The sequence below is a fragment of the Vanacampus margaritifer genome, chromosome 5 (assembly GCF_051991255.1).
Source record: "Vanacampus margaritifer isolate UIUO_Vmar chromosome 5, RoL_Vmar_1.0, whole genome shotgun sequence".
Lineage (NCBI taxonomy): Eukaryota > Metazoa > Chordata > Actinopteri > Syngnathiformes > Syngnathidae > Vanacampus > Vanacampus margaritifer.
The window spans coordinates 16,519,901-16,535,704 of NC_135436.1; the positions used below are offsets into that span (position 1 = coordinate 16,519,901).

A 15,804-nucleotide genomic window follows, 5' to 3' on the forward strand; every position below is an offset into this window, starting at 1 on the left:
TAATCACTTACATAGGTGGCAGGTGTGTGCTAACTCCCATTTGTTTAAATGTGATTGCTTACTAGGGCATCCATATGATCGCATCTGTTTGTTTTTTTAACTTTCATTTTTAACTTCCCCTTTGTAAAAAGATTAAAGAATAATAATTCATCCAAAATAGAAAACAGATCTACTCACAATGAGTAAGTTGTACTGTTTCAGAAATGGGCAATAACACATCAGAGTTCTCTGGCAATTACAATTGTTTTATTTACATAATTATATTTCCTTAACAAGTCAAGTTATAAGTGCATAGTCATGAGGTGAGCATAAAATGCATGATTACAGAGAGACAAATAGATTGACATTCAGAGGAACATTAATCTAGGAAATCTTGGGTTGCATGTGACGGTGACGACAGTATATGAATAAGACACAAACAAACAATTGCAGCAACATTTAAGAATTCTATATTTTGTGTTTAAACAGAGCATGACTTTAGCAGTCTTTGATATCTTAATCACAATGTTATACAGTCATTGTAAAGGAAGGAGATATCAGAAGTTGTTTTTTTCTCCCCCCATTCTCTCTTAAATTGTTAAAATTCCTGGAATGTGGGAGCAGATTTGGCAGTGAGGTCAATGATGACGTACATGTAGAGTGTTAAAAATCAGTAGCAGTTGTTACAGTGACCATTTCAATACATTTGATGTATATTTAAAATGTGTAGGTGTAATATTGGGGCAGACATGAGACTCCTGTACTGGCAGTATGAGCTCCAGCTGCTGTGGCAGTTTAAACCATTTATTGTAATAAAACATAGTGGTCAATCCCCATTTTTTTTTTTACTTAATTATTTTGCCCTAATAGTTACACTATTCAACGGCATGGCTTCTGCTGATAGCAGTCAATTTGAAATATTTTTTGTTTTATTATATCCTTGTGGTCCCTTTCCCTAATGACCTTAAAATTTAGTACAAACATTGATAAAATATGTGGCACAGACATGTGACAGTAAACAATCTGGCAAAAAGAGCTACAAAAGTAATTCATATCGCTTGCAGAAGTACAGTATGTATAATGCGTTGTTACACTTGTATTATAGCCAAGTATATATACCGGTACTGTGAATACACAATTTTCTGCCTTATGCAATATTTTGTCTCTATTATGTACACATTTAATTGATGAACTAATTGAGCGGAGACAACAGACCTCTCATGCCAACTTGACTATACGGATATTATACAGTATATTATAGTTAGTACTGCAGCAGTGGTTGTACACAGTCAGCTGATGATGAGTCGTGTCTTTTGAGAACAAGTAACAAAGGTGAGGGAGTTGCGTTCTCATATGACATCATTAAATATTAATAACCATGTCTCCACATATGACATCATTCAACGTGACTATTTTTTGGTAGATGTAAACATTGGCCTTCTAGTAATAAATCATCATAAATTTCTCTGTTATAACATCTTGCCAGTATATATTATACAATCGAAAAGTCTGTTTATTTCCCTTTTAAGTGACATCTGTGGGACGAGCAGCACTACTGAGAATGTGCTGTGCACCCATACAAAATGTTGCTCCAACTTTGATATGAGGTCACAACAGACAACCAAATTGGCTTTTTTTCCCCCCACAACACAAAAATCAGTAACAAAAATGTGTCCAACAAACAGACTTAAGAGTTTTGTGCGCATTATGTTTGAGGTATGAAAAATATTCAACTCCACCATGCTGCCTCTTTTGGGATGTTTGTACTCTTATCACATATGTTGCGTGTGTGTAATGTAGTACTTTCATGAGTCATCAGTCAAATCACACACTAATAATAACAACACTGTACAAAACCACACTTATTAGAACAATTAAGTGATTCATCAGCTGCTACATACAAATAAATGGCATCTTCATTTTTGTGAAGAAATCTGTCATGGTATAGGAAATGAATTCAATTAGACTTGTTATGGTCAAATTTATCATTTGGATCCTTATTACAAATTTGGTGAAAATATAATGTAAATATATATTTTGGAAGAAATAAGATTCGGGGGGACATAATAAATTGAATAGTTGTGTTCCAATACGTTTGTTCAATAGCATCTACAAAAAGTGTGAGAACGCTATATTTTATGATTTTGCATTTTGACATTCACTGCCAGATACATTCAATGAGACAAAGTTGTCACTGCTAGAATAAGGCAATGTTTACTTTAAGTTGATTACATTGCTTGTTAGATATCTATAGTGCTAACCACATTCATTGCAGGGTTGTGTGTTCTCAATTAAAATGATTAATCACAAGCTTGTACGGAGTGGGAAGGTCTTACTGTAATCCAATAAAAATAGTAATCAGTATGAATGGGATTCAGTGCAGATATGTCAAATATAAATAATGTATATTCAAAGTATCGGTCCACTAAGACGCTTTACCACAATGGACAGTGCCTTCGACAGGCCTTGTGTCCCGACACATTTCTAAAGTGCCCTTTAACATATTATTGCATAACAATATCTGTATTATTGCTTCCATTGAAAGCAAGAAGGAAAATACAAAGTACATAACATAAATAAGAAAGCGGCTGGCTGGCCAGAGTGAGAAATGTGAACAATAAAGCAAACGCATGGCCCTTGACACATACTCAAATGAAATACAACAAATTTAATGTTCAGATTTTTGGATTGTTTTCTAATTGTTTTATCATAAAATAAGGATGATTTGTGCAGCCACTCCAAACAGTGGTAAAGTGCTGTATTATTTGTGTGCAAGGCCTGTGCACCACTCTCTGGTATGTGATCACTTAAATGTGTGTATGTGTGTGTGTGTGTAACTCAGCTGTTCCATCTATCCCAAATATGTGTGAGGGTGTGTGGCATGTCGTGTGCGCCAACTTCTCAAATTACTTCTGGTAGAGTTGCATAGAGGGCACAAGGTGGAGCGGCTAATATCAAGATGGTAATACATCTATGCCTTTCTATTTATTTTGGAATGCAGTTATGTGACATTTAATATAATTTTTTGTAAAAAAAACAAAACAAAAAAAAAACTGATATCTTATGTTGCGGACGCTCCCAGCCTTATTTTACTATGAATGAACATTAGGGCAACACTAGCCAGAAAAAAAGTTGTGACATAATGAGGAGAAAAGTAATACTTTGAGAATTAAACTGTAACATCACCAACTGTAACTATAAAATCATAAAATTACTAGAATGAAGTTGCAATTTTGAAAGATAAAGTTACCATAAATAAAGTAGGTCTATTAAAAAAATATGCAATGTAATGTGAATAAAGTCATTAATTTTGTCAAATATAATAACATGGCAGTTAAGATGGAATTTTAACAATTGAACGTAACAGCAGTCTGAGACCTGCCACATAATAAATGGATAATATCATTTTCTATTTATTACAAACAAAACTGATGTGTGATGGACAAAAAGATGAGATTTTAGTTGGGGTTAGTTCACACTCACTCACATTTAACTGTTCATACTGATGATGGTGTTGAGGTGCCAAGAAAGTTTCATTCATTTGTAACTTATACTAAAGTGTCACTTAATGCAGGTATCGTATTCCCTCCCCCTCAAAATGATGATGATTTTAGTTTTGCAATATACTGTAACATCATTATTCCATAATGATAGCCGCGGTTTACCAATACAATGTACAGTATGTAGGGTTATTTGCAACCTCATGACTTCACACAAATGTTCCTCCTGCGCTGTAGACAACATACACAGCTTTCTAAAATGCACGCATGCACGCTTAAAAGAAAATCAATTGACAAGTCAGAAGCAGCGTGATTAATTTCATTCTCTTTAGGGAGCTGGCTAGTCTTGGGATTGTCTTGAATGAGGATTCGAGTTGAGTACTTTGCAAAAAATAAATACATTTCTTTTGCGAATGAATCCTCCTGTCAACGGGAGAAGCAGAACAGGCACAGGTGTTTTCTAATCTAAAGCGCAAACAAAAAGATCATAAAAAACGGAGAAGTGGACCATTCGTTTGCCCTGTTGTCAGCTAGTCTGTAGCCACTCACAAAATGCTTGCAGGATAGGCGTGTCTAGTTAATTTTTAGAGGCGCGGAAGGACCCCTAAAAAAATCCAAGCACCCCACAAAATTTGAAAAATTTACTGAAATGTCATTTTTCTTTTTTCTATTTTTTTTTTACCAAGCTATAGAGAAGAGTTAACCATACGGTGCGATGAGTGTACTCTGGCATTCCTTTCTCTGTGACACTCTGAATAACCGAACTACACTTTAAAAAAATGCTGTGAGTCTCCGAACGGTCAAAGTGGAGCTGAGCACGTTCGGTGTGTATTTCCGAACGCACCCATAGATAAGGAGACTGCGCACATTAACAAAGAGAACATCTTTCCTCTGTTTGATTATTGTTCACTTTCATATTAGCGCCTGACTGATCAGGTAAGAGAATATGCAGTATATTGATCAAGTTCAATACCCATAGCATAGAGGACTACTCATGAACTTTGAAGATTGTAGAGTTTTGATGGTACAGACGGTGAACACTGCAACAAATGGGCTGCAATGTAGACAAGCGTGACCCAGCCTTCTTAAAATTCAAGCAATGATTTAACTGTGCATTTGCATGGTGTACTATTTAGCAACGATATAAGACAGTCCATTCATTGATAGTGTACATTTTGTTGGAACATATATACAAACATACAGACATACGCTGCATTTTTGCTCATGCCTTTGGTGTTCCTTTGTTGTCAGCTTTGGCTCCTGTAAGTCCATTTTCGGTATTGTCGTTCCCTGAGGCGTTAACCAGGCATTCTTTGCTGCAGGGCGATGGAGAAACCAAAAGATTAGCATACAGAAGCAACAATGAAAACTATCATTATTACTGATTCACATCAATACATTTTAATTCATTCACTGCCATTGACGGCTATAGAAGTCAAAAATTCATTTTAACTATTTTTATTAGTTTAACATTTTTTCCCACTTTTGTTAACAAGAGTATGAAAACCTAGATTTTTTTAATTGTATATTTAGAACAGATATAAAATGTGTGATTAATTGTGATTTAACTAGTGAAGTCATGCTGAAAATTATCGCCCATAATTTTTAATAATCTTTTTTTTTTTTTCAATTAGTTTATGGCAGTAAATGACTTAATATATACCATACTAAACAAAACTTGTAATTCGCACATGTGATAACAGAGAGAAGTGGACATTTAGTATGGATATGTTTTCTATTATACAACAAGCCACAATTCCTTAACAGGGAAGTCAACCCCAAAACATTATTTCGATAATACGTTGTATATATTCCCACTACTCTTAATATAGCATTGTCATTAATATTATGTTTGTGAAATATGAGTTGAGCAGCAAAATCCACCCATTTTTATCCATAACATGAGGTAGCCATTTTATTATTTACTGTCAACTGAAAATGACATCACAGCTGCTCAGGGCTCAGCTAACGACCAACACAGCTCAGCTTCAGAAAACAGGTGAGCCGTGATTGGTCATTACCTGAGCCCCCACTGTGATGTCATTTTCGGTTGACATTAAGTAACAAAATGGCCACCTCCTGTGAGGGATAAAAACAAGTGTATTTTGCTGCTTAACTCATATTCCACAAATACAACATTAATCAGAATGCAATGTTTAGACTTAGTTGGACTGCATAGAACATATTGTAAAGAAAATACTTGGATTGATTCTTATAAGCAGTCCTGTGTTTAACAATGAATCGACCAAAGATGTTTTTTTTATTTTTTATTAGTCTGTGTAGTTGACTTTAGTGTTATTATACTGTACCATGGTTAACTTACCCATTTAATTGAACTGAACGACAATTAGCAATGTTAAGTTGCTTAAAGTATTTCCAGGTATAAAGGTTTTCTGAAGCTTACCATTTGAGTTTGGAACACTTTACATTGCAATGGGAACATTTATTTGAGTTTAGGACAATATAGAAGTAAACCAGTCTATGGAACTTATGGGATTCGGCCTGTTTTACTGCCACTTCTCCCCTTACCGCACCCTTCCCTGCTCAGAGAGGTGGCTGTAGCTGTGGTAGATTCTGTGTAACATACAACAGGATATATTGCTGATTTTTGTGAATTGTGGGCCCGTAAAGCCTTAAACTTAACTTGATATCATGTGAGTTTTTCCTCATTGAGAGGCCTACAGCAAGTTTAGAATAGTGTCACAATTGCTGTGATGAGTTCCTTTCACCATCTCTAAACAACTTACTTCTTCTCATCATCCTTCATCAGGAATTGGACCACCAAGGCCTTTATCACCATAACAATGATAGCTAAGCCAATGACTCCGCCCGACACAGAGACAATGATGACGGTTAACGTATTGTCAACCTCCCTCACTGAAAGTGTGGACAAAGAGACATTTTGGTAAGAGGTCGTAAAGAAAATGCAACAGTACAGGATGCTATATGTCAATATGGTGCATACTTTGATCCACCACTCTGAGAGTGTAGATAGCGCTGTGGTTGCGGTACTTCTCTTTTGGATTTCTTGCAAAACAGGTGTACTCCCCCTCATCTTCAAAGGTGATATTCCACAGCAGGACTGAAATATTCTCGTGTTTGGAAGAGCCTACAAACTCTATTCGCTGGTGTTTCACTTTCACCTTGGGCTCCACACCTTCGCTAGGAACCACCCCGTCGCATAACTACACAAGAAAACATGCCTTGGTTTAAGCAGCACAGAGCTAAAGATTTGACCGATGTGGTGATGCTTGCGAGGTCCATACCTTTTCCATAGTGCCATTGTTGTTAAAATGCCAGCTGAAGTAGAGGTTGGATATGCCAATGCAGGAGTGGTACTTGCATGGTAACAGTACAGTGGAGCCATTCATTGCCTCCAGTGTTGACACTTTTCCTGTTGTCACCTCCAGTCCACGAACGTGCAGCACATCTGAATCAAAGACTGTGGGAGTTTGGAGCACACAAGGCAGATGGAGTGAGTCATGAGGGATCATCAGGATCATCTTCAGATTTTACTTAAGGAGGAAGTCAACCCCAAAATTTTCTTTGCAATATGTTCTCTACACCCCCACTAGTGTAAACATGGCATCCAGATCATTATTATGTTTGTGGAATATGAACTGAGCAGCAGCAGAAAGCACCTGTTTTTTACTATCTCAGGGGGCGGCCATTTTGCCACTTGCTGTCAACTGAAAATGACATCACAGTTGCTCAGGGCTCAGTTAACGACCAATTACGGCTCACCCGTTTTCTGAGTTTGGTCATTTGATGTTCACAAGCTGAGCCGTGATTGGTCCTGGCAACTGTGATGTCACTTTCAGTCGACAGCAAGTGGCAAAATGGCTTCCCCCTGAGATGATTAAAAACAGCTGTATTTTGCTGCTTTATTCATATTCCACAAACACAATATTAATCAGAATACAGTTTTTAGATTAGTGGGACTGAATAGAACATATCACTGTAAAGAAAATTTTGGCGTTGACTTTGACAGGTAGATAGACTAGATGGCAGAAAGTTGTGCATCCATCTTTTTACATTCATACAACCAAATACAAGTTTTTTTTTTAATGTTTTTTTGTTTTTACACAAAAAGTCAAGATTTTACACTGAATAAGCAAATTTGTGAGTTGAGAAAATACCATCATTATTTCATTATACTTTAGGCCATAAATGACATAAATGGATAGAGATCAGGTAACAACCAATCACAGCCCAGCTTCAGAAAACAGGTAGTTGTGATTGGTCATTGCCTGAGCAACTGTGATGTCATCTTCAGTCGACAGCAAGTGGCAAAATGGCCGCCCCTTGAGATGAAAAAAATGGCTGGATTTTGCTGCATAACTAATCTAAAATTAATCAGAATGTCATGTTTAGACTAGTGAGGTCACATAAAACATATTATTGTCAAGAAATGTTTAAGGTTGACTTCCACTTTAGTATTGTTCTTGGATTTATGTGCATGGATCCAACAATGTGTCTTTATTCAATGACAGCCACAGTAATCCTCACAGTATTTCTCTGGCGTCTGTCTTCATTTGAGTCCTATTTATACATGCTGTCCTCTCTACACTGACCATCACAGGATCACATTGCACTTTGCGCAAACTGGGATTAACACATGCACTTGACTTTACGCCTGTAAATTGGTGTTTCAGAGATGATGATTAGTCCCTATTTCTCTTCCTGTTCCAGCCACAGAAAAAAAGACAGTAAAACTGCACTTTTTATAGTATCACAAAATCCATCTCCTTTCAAATATTTTCTTGTGCCTAAATATATGTAGTCTTTTTGTGTGTAAAAGCAAATGTGTTTGCTATCACACCATGTGTCAGCTCATGTCTTCGTGGTTGTTGTTTGGTTCTAATTCTGCCTCCTGATCTTACCCTTTCATCTTGACTTCGACTAGTGGGTATTTTTATCTCCTGCCTGCATTCACTCGTCTTCTATAGCAATGTGAGCTGTTCGGGTCCACCTTATTCTTTTCTCACTCTGGATCTTTTCTCTGTTAATGGACTTCTACTTATCTTGGAGCTCTGCTCGCTTTTAGTTTGCACGCCTTATTGTTCAGAGAATGCATCCTGCACGGATGTTAGCACGAGATAGGAAAAGGACGCTGCAAGGTGCTTGTGTATTTTTAGATTGATCGACCGGTAGTTGTGTTATCAATGACCACTTAAGGATTTGAAATATTTCTATGATGGGAAAGGCTTTGAATGCCTGGGTTAGCATTTTCATTCAGTGCACGCTGCAGGGCTCATCACAATTTTGACCGTTTCAAGTCTTTCAAAAACCTAACTTGCATGTTTGGGGTTATGGGAAGGAATACTGTACCTATGCAAGGACAGGGAGGGGCTGGCACTTCAAGCCCGTAAAAAGAACATACTCTATATGAATATTTGTTGAATCCTTTGAAAAAAAAAAAAAAGTGACTCAAGTTGCACAAACATTGCGTGGTCTGACAGCTTAACATAAGTCACTACTTCACCTTAATTCAGTCGTAGTTTGACTTAAAAGTCGACGTCCAGATGTTCATAGATAGAGACTAACCAACCACCTGATGTCGCTTACTAGGTCACGCCTCTTAAAGGCACACACCTCAGGCACACGTGATTTTCAGCTTGTTCTAATGTAGTGTTTACAAAATAAAAACGATTTATTTCTTAAAATTTTAATTATTAAAACTTTCATTATGTTTTGCTATGGTTTTATATACAGTACTTTTTAAAAAAAAAATACAATACAGATGACTATTTTTATTGATTAAAAATGTGTAACAAAAAAAATCTGGTGGTTTCTGGGCGGAATATGGATAGATGGAATCTCAGTTCATTTCGATGGGAAATATTGATTTGGTTCACGAGTTACAAGCTTGGTCACGGAACAAATTAAACTTACAAGTGAAGGTCCCGCCTTAACACGGGAGGAAATTGTTTTCAAAAAATGCCATGACCCAAAAAAAAGGGTGCAAATTATCCTTACTGATAATGCATTGTAGCCTGGTGATCTCAAAGTGTCCCCCTCATTCCACAATTTCTTATCATTTAATAGCCTTGCATTCAGTACACATGCATGTATATTTGTGTTATATTCACTCGCTGTCAAAACAACACATCAATATCTGAATAAGTTCAGCTAATGGAGCGAATTGCAACTGCTAGTAGTTATGTCCTTGGCGGCGAGTCAAGGTGATGTGTTTTATTTAAGTAGGCCACACATTGAAGGGTTAATGTATTCCCGAGCAAACCCACAGAGAACCGACCGAGGACACAATTAACACTCCGAGAGAGCGGGGTGAGGGAGTGCTGCTGGGAAGAAAGGAAAAGAAAGGGAGAGAATGGTCACGGAGGAAGAGAATGAAGTGGCACGATAGAAGAGAAACGGTATGGAGGATGTCACTAGGAAGGAGAAGAGAGATGGACAGGAAGTGTTAAGGGAGATGAAATGCTCTGTCCAAGGTGACTGAATGACAGCAGAGCTGAAAATGAAAGCAGCGTGTAAGTGACTCAATAAAAAGAACTGCCCTGGTGCACAGTTGTGGGCATGTGTACGTTACTGATACATCAATACAGCTCGCGTAAACAAGTGGATCCATTTATGACAACTTTTGACAAGTTGTATTACAAGTTAATGAGATCCTGCAGACACTTGATAGAGAACAAATAGCCAATTGGCAAACACACGAAAGAGTAATAATGATCATAATTATTAAAAGGCTTATAAATATACACTGAGCTGCCACACTATGACCAATTAAACAATGTGAAAATATTCACTGTAAGAGCTGTCTCAAATACGGTAATAATGTTCAGTTTTGAGCTTTTAATTTAACAATTTAGCTGCTTTTCCACCAACAAGCCCAGGATCTTTAAGTTCTGGGTAAAGGAAATTCTTGGTTGTAAAAGTTCCGCAGGGAATTTATAATTTGTGTTTCCTCAGCGTTGGTTGGTTTGTTGAACATATAAACTCATTACAAAATATAAATTGAAGTTAAAATGAAAAATTCAAGAAAGAAAATAATTCACTAATAATGTCATAATATACATGTTCAATAGGAGTAGAAAGAAGGACAATAACTTAATCTAGTACTACTCCCTATTAATTATATGTTCATGTACTAATAAATTCTTGTTATCCAATAATATATTATTATAATAAAAAATTAAAAATGAACAAGTTATGAACAGTTAGTTGTCAGGTTCAATCTGAAGATCCAACACCTCAACCTTACCGTCTGACTGACAGAAAGCAATTTCATATTGCAGGTGAAGGGAGAGCAAGAGAGAGTTCAAAATGCGGAGGTGGAGGAATGCTCCCAACTGATACATTAAGTAGAAGGAGAAAAGGCTCAAATGAGTTAATGGCTATCGTCCACAGTGATGGGAAGTCATAATGACATCATAGCTACTTTACAGTCACATACTTGGCAGGACTTCAATAAATAACTAGTAATAAATAGTGGAAGCTTCCTGTTTTGTACATCTAAAAATGTTTGCCTTTTATCATAATAAGACACAAAAATATATTAGCATATTTCGTCAAGCAGTGGCGGGTTGTGTTTGTTTACTAAAGTTGCTGGTGCGTTTGCAAGTTTTCCATTTAAGAGAACACTTTATTTTTCAAATAGTTGTGTACAGGTTGAGCTAGACATGTTGATGTCCATTGATTGGTCAATGGACGGTCGGTGGTTCTGTGTTATGATGGGAATGGAACGTGTAACTGGCTCACATTTCTCTTTCTGTGCTCTTTTTATTTTTTGTTCCAAAGGACGCTAGGCAGAGCAACACATTAAGCATTTCGGGTAGAAAGTTCAGAAGACGTAACAGTTTCCATTGTCAATATGTTACAAAGCAGTAATGCGTTACTCCAATACAGGGATTTAAAACTCTGATGACGTTTTGCGGCCACCTACTCTTTTTTTTTTTACATTTTGTTTGTGTATTGTGGGTGCGCGTCTGTGTGTGTGTTATGTTTATCACATATTGGCTACCATAGGTCAGCACATGACAGCTTTCAGCAAAACGTAATTCCCAGTAAAGTCCCAGTTATGAGTCTACAATGATTCAGAGAGTTCAATGCACGCTGTTGTCATATATATTAATGAAAACTATACATATCAGCTGAGCGCAGAATCTGCATGTGCTTTGAGTCACCAAAATTGGGCTACACACTTGCGCCGCAACTTAGACCTGCTATAGCTGGTCTAATGCTGCATTCACACCAACAGTATCATGGTCTGTGTTTTGATTTTGTTTATGGGTCGGTCATGTTTTCCTTGTGTGTCTCCCTTTGTCAATGTCTCGTCAAGTTTTATCATGTCCTCCTGTGCTAGTTATCACGGTCGCTGGTGTTACCCAATCAGTTCTCCAAGCCACGTGTGTCTTGTCCAGGTGTCTCTCGTCTCGTTACTATGCGTATTTAGTTAACTGCTTTGTTTCGGTCCTTGTCGAGTCATTGTCATTGTCACACCCATGCCATCTCCTGTCGTAATCATTTCCTTGCCTAGCCTTGTTCCTGTTTGGTTTGTTGCTTTGACTTATGCTTTTGGACATTGTTGATTTTGTTATTTTTGCCAAGTACCTCATTTACCTTTTTCTGAATTAAATCCCCTTTTTGACCGCATCGTTGCCTGGCTGCTTTTGCTCCCTGCATTTGGGTCCTCAATCCCACACCCCAACCTGACAAACAGTGAGGGAGGCGTTTCCGGCGGCGCAATTGCATTATAGTCAATGTATTTCGCGCGGAATGGTGCGAAAGTGCGTGGTGGGGCGCGGAGGACGTGTTTGGAGCGGTAGGAGGCGGCAGGAAAGGGGCGGAAATCCGTACTTTCACCTTTTTGCCCAAGTTGAAAAACCTGAACTTTTTTTAAACTTTCTTTGCGCTTCGCTTTGAGTACGGGCCACGTCACACACAGCGTCCTGTCTGTGGTGACCCAGAACCCAACATCACAGCCAGCCAGGACCGAATGGTAAACATGGAAGTAGCATACTGAGTGCTGGTAAGCGTATTTACTTGCTGTTGAACGGTACCAAGATAGCAATAGTGTTTAGCATGCATTAGCTAAAGCTGTTTAGCGCTACCACTGGCCGCCGGATTAAGCAGAAGTAAACACGTACTTAAGAAGAAAAAAAAAAAGTGCTGCTGAAGAAAATAATGCTTGGCGGTGCCCTCTTTAGTTGACTTGCTAAAGTGCTCTACGGTAGTAGTAGAAGTAACGACATGCCTCCTCCTTTCCGGTATGTGCGAATACACGAATGAGCGGCATCGTTCCAAAACACTCTGTGATGAAACGCTAGCGAAGGAAGCGTTCCAGCACGCCTCCCCCGCTGTTGGTCTGAATGTATTAAGGTCTAGTCTACTTTCTGTCACCAAATTGTGAGGTACACGGTCTGCTAAATTCCAAAACACAAAAAACTAGACTTAACCCAGCATGAAAATGAAGACGTGCCAGAGATCAAAATGAATCAATGATAGTGGGGTTAGACGCGGAAAAGGCTTTTGACTCAGTGGGATGGAGATTTTTATACAAGGTGATGGGGAAATTAGGCTTTCGAACTAATTTTATTAAAATAATTCAATCACTATACGATAGACCCACGGCCTCAATTAAGATTAATGGAGACCTATCAAACTCATTCATTTTGAAGAGAGGAACGGCAAGGCTGTCCTCTGTCTCCCCTTTTGTTTGTTTTGCTTATTGAGCCCTTAGGCCAACTGATAACGCAGAGTAACCTTGTTAGAGGTATTACAATTGCAGGGTTGGAACAGAGGGTGGCGCTGTTCGCTGATTACATCCTGGTTTACTTAGAGGAGCCTGAACCTTACTTTTAGACTATTGGAGACTTTCGGGATACAAACTCAACATGTCAAAAACACAAAACTTTTCAGTTCCCAGAGTGGCTGAGAGGAAGGTATGCACTAAACTGGGAAACAAAGTCATTGAAATAATTGGAGATGTTATGAACAAAGGACCTTACTAAATTATCAGGTCCCAATTTTGAACCATTATCCTTAAACATAAGAGAAGACATCCACAGATGGAATCAGATATAGTGTTCTACAACTAAGGAAGGAAAAGGGGTGGATGGCACTACAATGTTTAAGGAAATATTTTTTTTTTAGCTGAACAGCTAGCCCCCCTACTAAATTGGTGTAATCCTAATTACAAAGACATATAGAAAGAAATAGAGCTTAATCTGAATGTTAAATTCCCTGTCCAGGCTGCCATTGCAGACAGGACCCTGTCTGAAAAAATTCTAGAGTTACAAAACCCATGGATAAGTTTTACATTAAACACATGGCAGAAAGTAATTAAAGACAGTAATATCCATAACATGCTCAATCTTTTCAGGTGGTGTGTTTACAACACTGACTTCCCCCTGAATAGGAAGGATGTAACATTCAAATCATTGACAAAAAAAAAGGGACTCACAACATATCTGTCATTTAATGAGAAAAACACACTACATAGCTTCCAAATGTTACAAGAGAAATACGGCCTGGAGAAAAATGACTTCTTTAGATATCTACAAATGAGGAATTACTTTATTCAGAAATGCAAATTTACAGGTTGGACAATAGCAGAAATGCTGATACATCCTGTTGGAGGCAGTGTGGTACAAAGGATGCGAATCACTTTCATGTATTTTGGGGATGCCCAGTTTTGGTGCCATACTGGAAGGGAATACAAAAAATGTTGAACAGGGCGTTTGGACCACAATAACCCCTGACTTTTGAAACCCTATACTTTGGTCAGACCCAGCTGTTGAATTGCAAGAATGACATTACTACAACTCCTTTTAGCAGCTAGCAAAAAGACTATTACCAGAAGGTGGCTGAACCCGATGGCTCCAACTCAGGAGTGTATTGGAATCATTTCTGAACTGTATAAAATGGAAAAACTGACCGACTGCCTGAAATCACAAAAAGCTGAATTTGACCTAATTTGGACAAAATGGAAAGTCTTTGTCATCCTGTCATGTATAGATTTTCAAACTTGATTGTGATTGTATGACATTTTACCTTCTCAATTTGTATATTAAGTAAGCATTTTTATTATTATTATGTTTTCATTACTTTTTAAATTTTAAATTTTACCTTTTTTTTCTGTTCTTTTGCATCTTGGTAGATTTTGTATAAAAAGAGAAGGGATTGATACTGTAAATTAACATTAAAAATGATTTACTACTCTTGCATATTTTCCACAATAAAAAGAAAATTACAAAGAAAAGAAAAGAAAATGAAGACGTGATAGTTCTTATGCCAAGCATGCGTGTGCCCCTCTATAAAAATAAAGCCCTACAGTTAGCTAATCATCATACACACACCTGCCTGAAAGAGGGGCCCAAGTAGACAAACGCAAGCTAGCTACTCTTGTAACACAAGAAAAGTCGTTCAGGGGCAAGCAAGGAAGAAGAAGAGAGAGGGCACTAGCGCGAGAAGGAGTGTTGCTGCTGTGTGCAAGTTGCGCAGATGATAAATAAAATGGGCTCCACAAATAAAGAGTGTCTGCTCACTCCTGCATGAAAAACGAGAGTTAGCGCTAAAGCCAGGTGTTCCTGACAAGCCTGGAGCTGGAACACCGAGATCAGGAATGGCTAAAATAAAATGTTGCGGCGCCACAGTAGTTGCCTTTCAGAGGTATGGGAACTCAGGCTACTGAGATTCAGAATGGACATGGAATTAGCAATATTTCTGCCCCATGGTTAGGTTTATACCGCAGGACGGTATCCATCAAGTCATCTGTCCATTTCTGTGACTCCCCCAACTTGGCATAATTGTACTAATTCCAATCATCCTATAAAGGTAAAGCAATGGGCCGTGATACGAACACTTCACATGTGACGTCAGCATGTTTGCATCTGAAAGGTGTGGGAGGCGAATTCCAAGGCTTCACTTAGAAGGATGAAGTGAGTAAGACCTAATGTTTGGACTTGGGGGTATGGATTTACGATGTTGGCAATGAGCCACCCACCTTGCATGCAATTAGTCTGACACAGAGGAAGTAAAAGACTTCACACCACCAACACACGGCAGTTTAAGGTAGAGAGAGTGAAGTGCAACTCACCCAGCAGCAATACAAGTAGCAGACCTGGCACACTCCAGCCGGTGTTTTCCAATGACGCCATGGCACCGCTTATATTTGTCTGATTCCTTGAGTGTTTCCCAATTCTGAATTTTGTACCAGTACCTGTCCTGTCACAGTTGACTTTAGGTAAACCAAAATGTGGCTGTCTTATATTGCTTTGGAACAAGGTGGTCCGGATTTCAGTCCCTCCCTTTCCCCCCTTCTGTCCCAGGAAGGAAGCGTAAGGAGTTCTGTCCAGGC

At 38.2% G+C, this 15,804-nt stretch overlaps 1 protein-coding gene across 1 annotated transcript; it reads right to left on the bottom strand.

Moving 5' to 3' along the window:
* Positions 1-224: 224 nt before the first annotated feature.
* On the bottom strand, positions 225-15,804 carry LOC144052636 (sodium channel regulatory subunit beta-4-like). Its single transcript, XM_077566891.1, has 5 exons — positions 15,544-15,804; positions 6,746-6,921; positions 6,445-6,664; positions 6,227-6,356; positions 225-4,795 (listed from the first exon to the last, which is right to left on the bottom strand). The coding sequence occupies exons 1-5, from the start codon at positions 15,602-15,604 to the stop codon at positions 4,702-4,704; spliced, it is 681 nt and encodes a 226-aa protein (XP_077423017.1). The 5' UTR covers positions 15,605-15,804; the 3' UTR covers positions 225-4,701.

What these genes read in the sequence shown, in the direction of transcription:
- LOC144052636 (XM_077566891.1), bottom strand. Translation starts at nt 15,604, where the DNA reads ATGGCGTCATTGGAAAACACCGGCTGGAGTGTGCCAGGTCTGCTACTT. An exon ending in GCTACTTGTATTGCTGCTGG is followed by an intron (nt 6,922 to 15,543) that starts GTGAGTTGCACT and finishes AAACTCCCACAG; the next exon opens with TCTTTGATTCAGATGTGCTG. An exon ending in ATGAAGGATGATGAGAAGAA is followed by an intron (nt 4,796 to 6,226) that starts GTAAGTTGTTTA and finishes ATCGCCCTGCAG; the next exon opens with CAAAGAATGCCTGGTTAACG.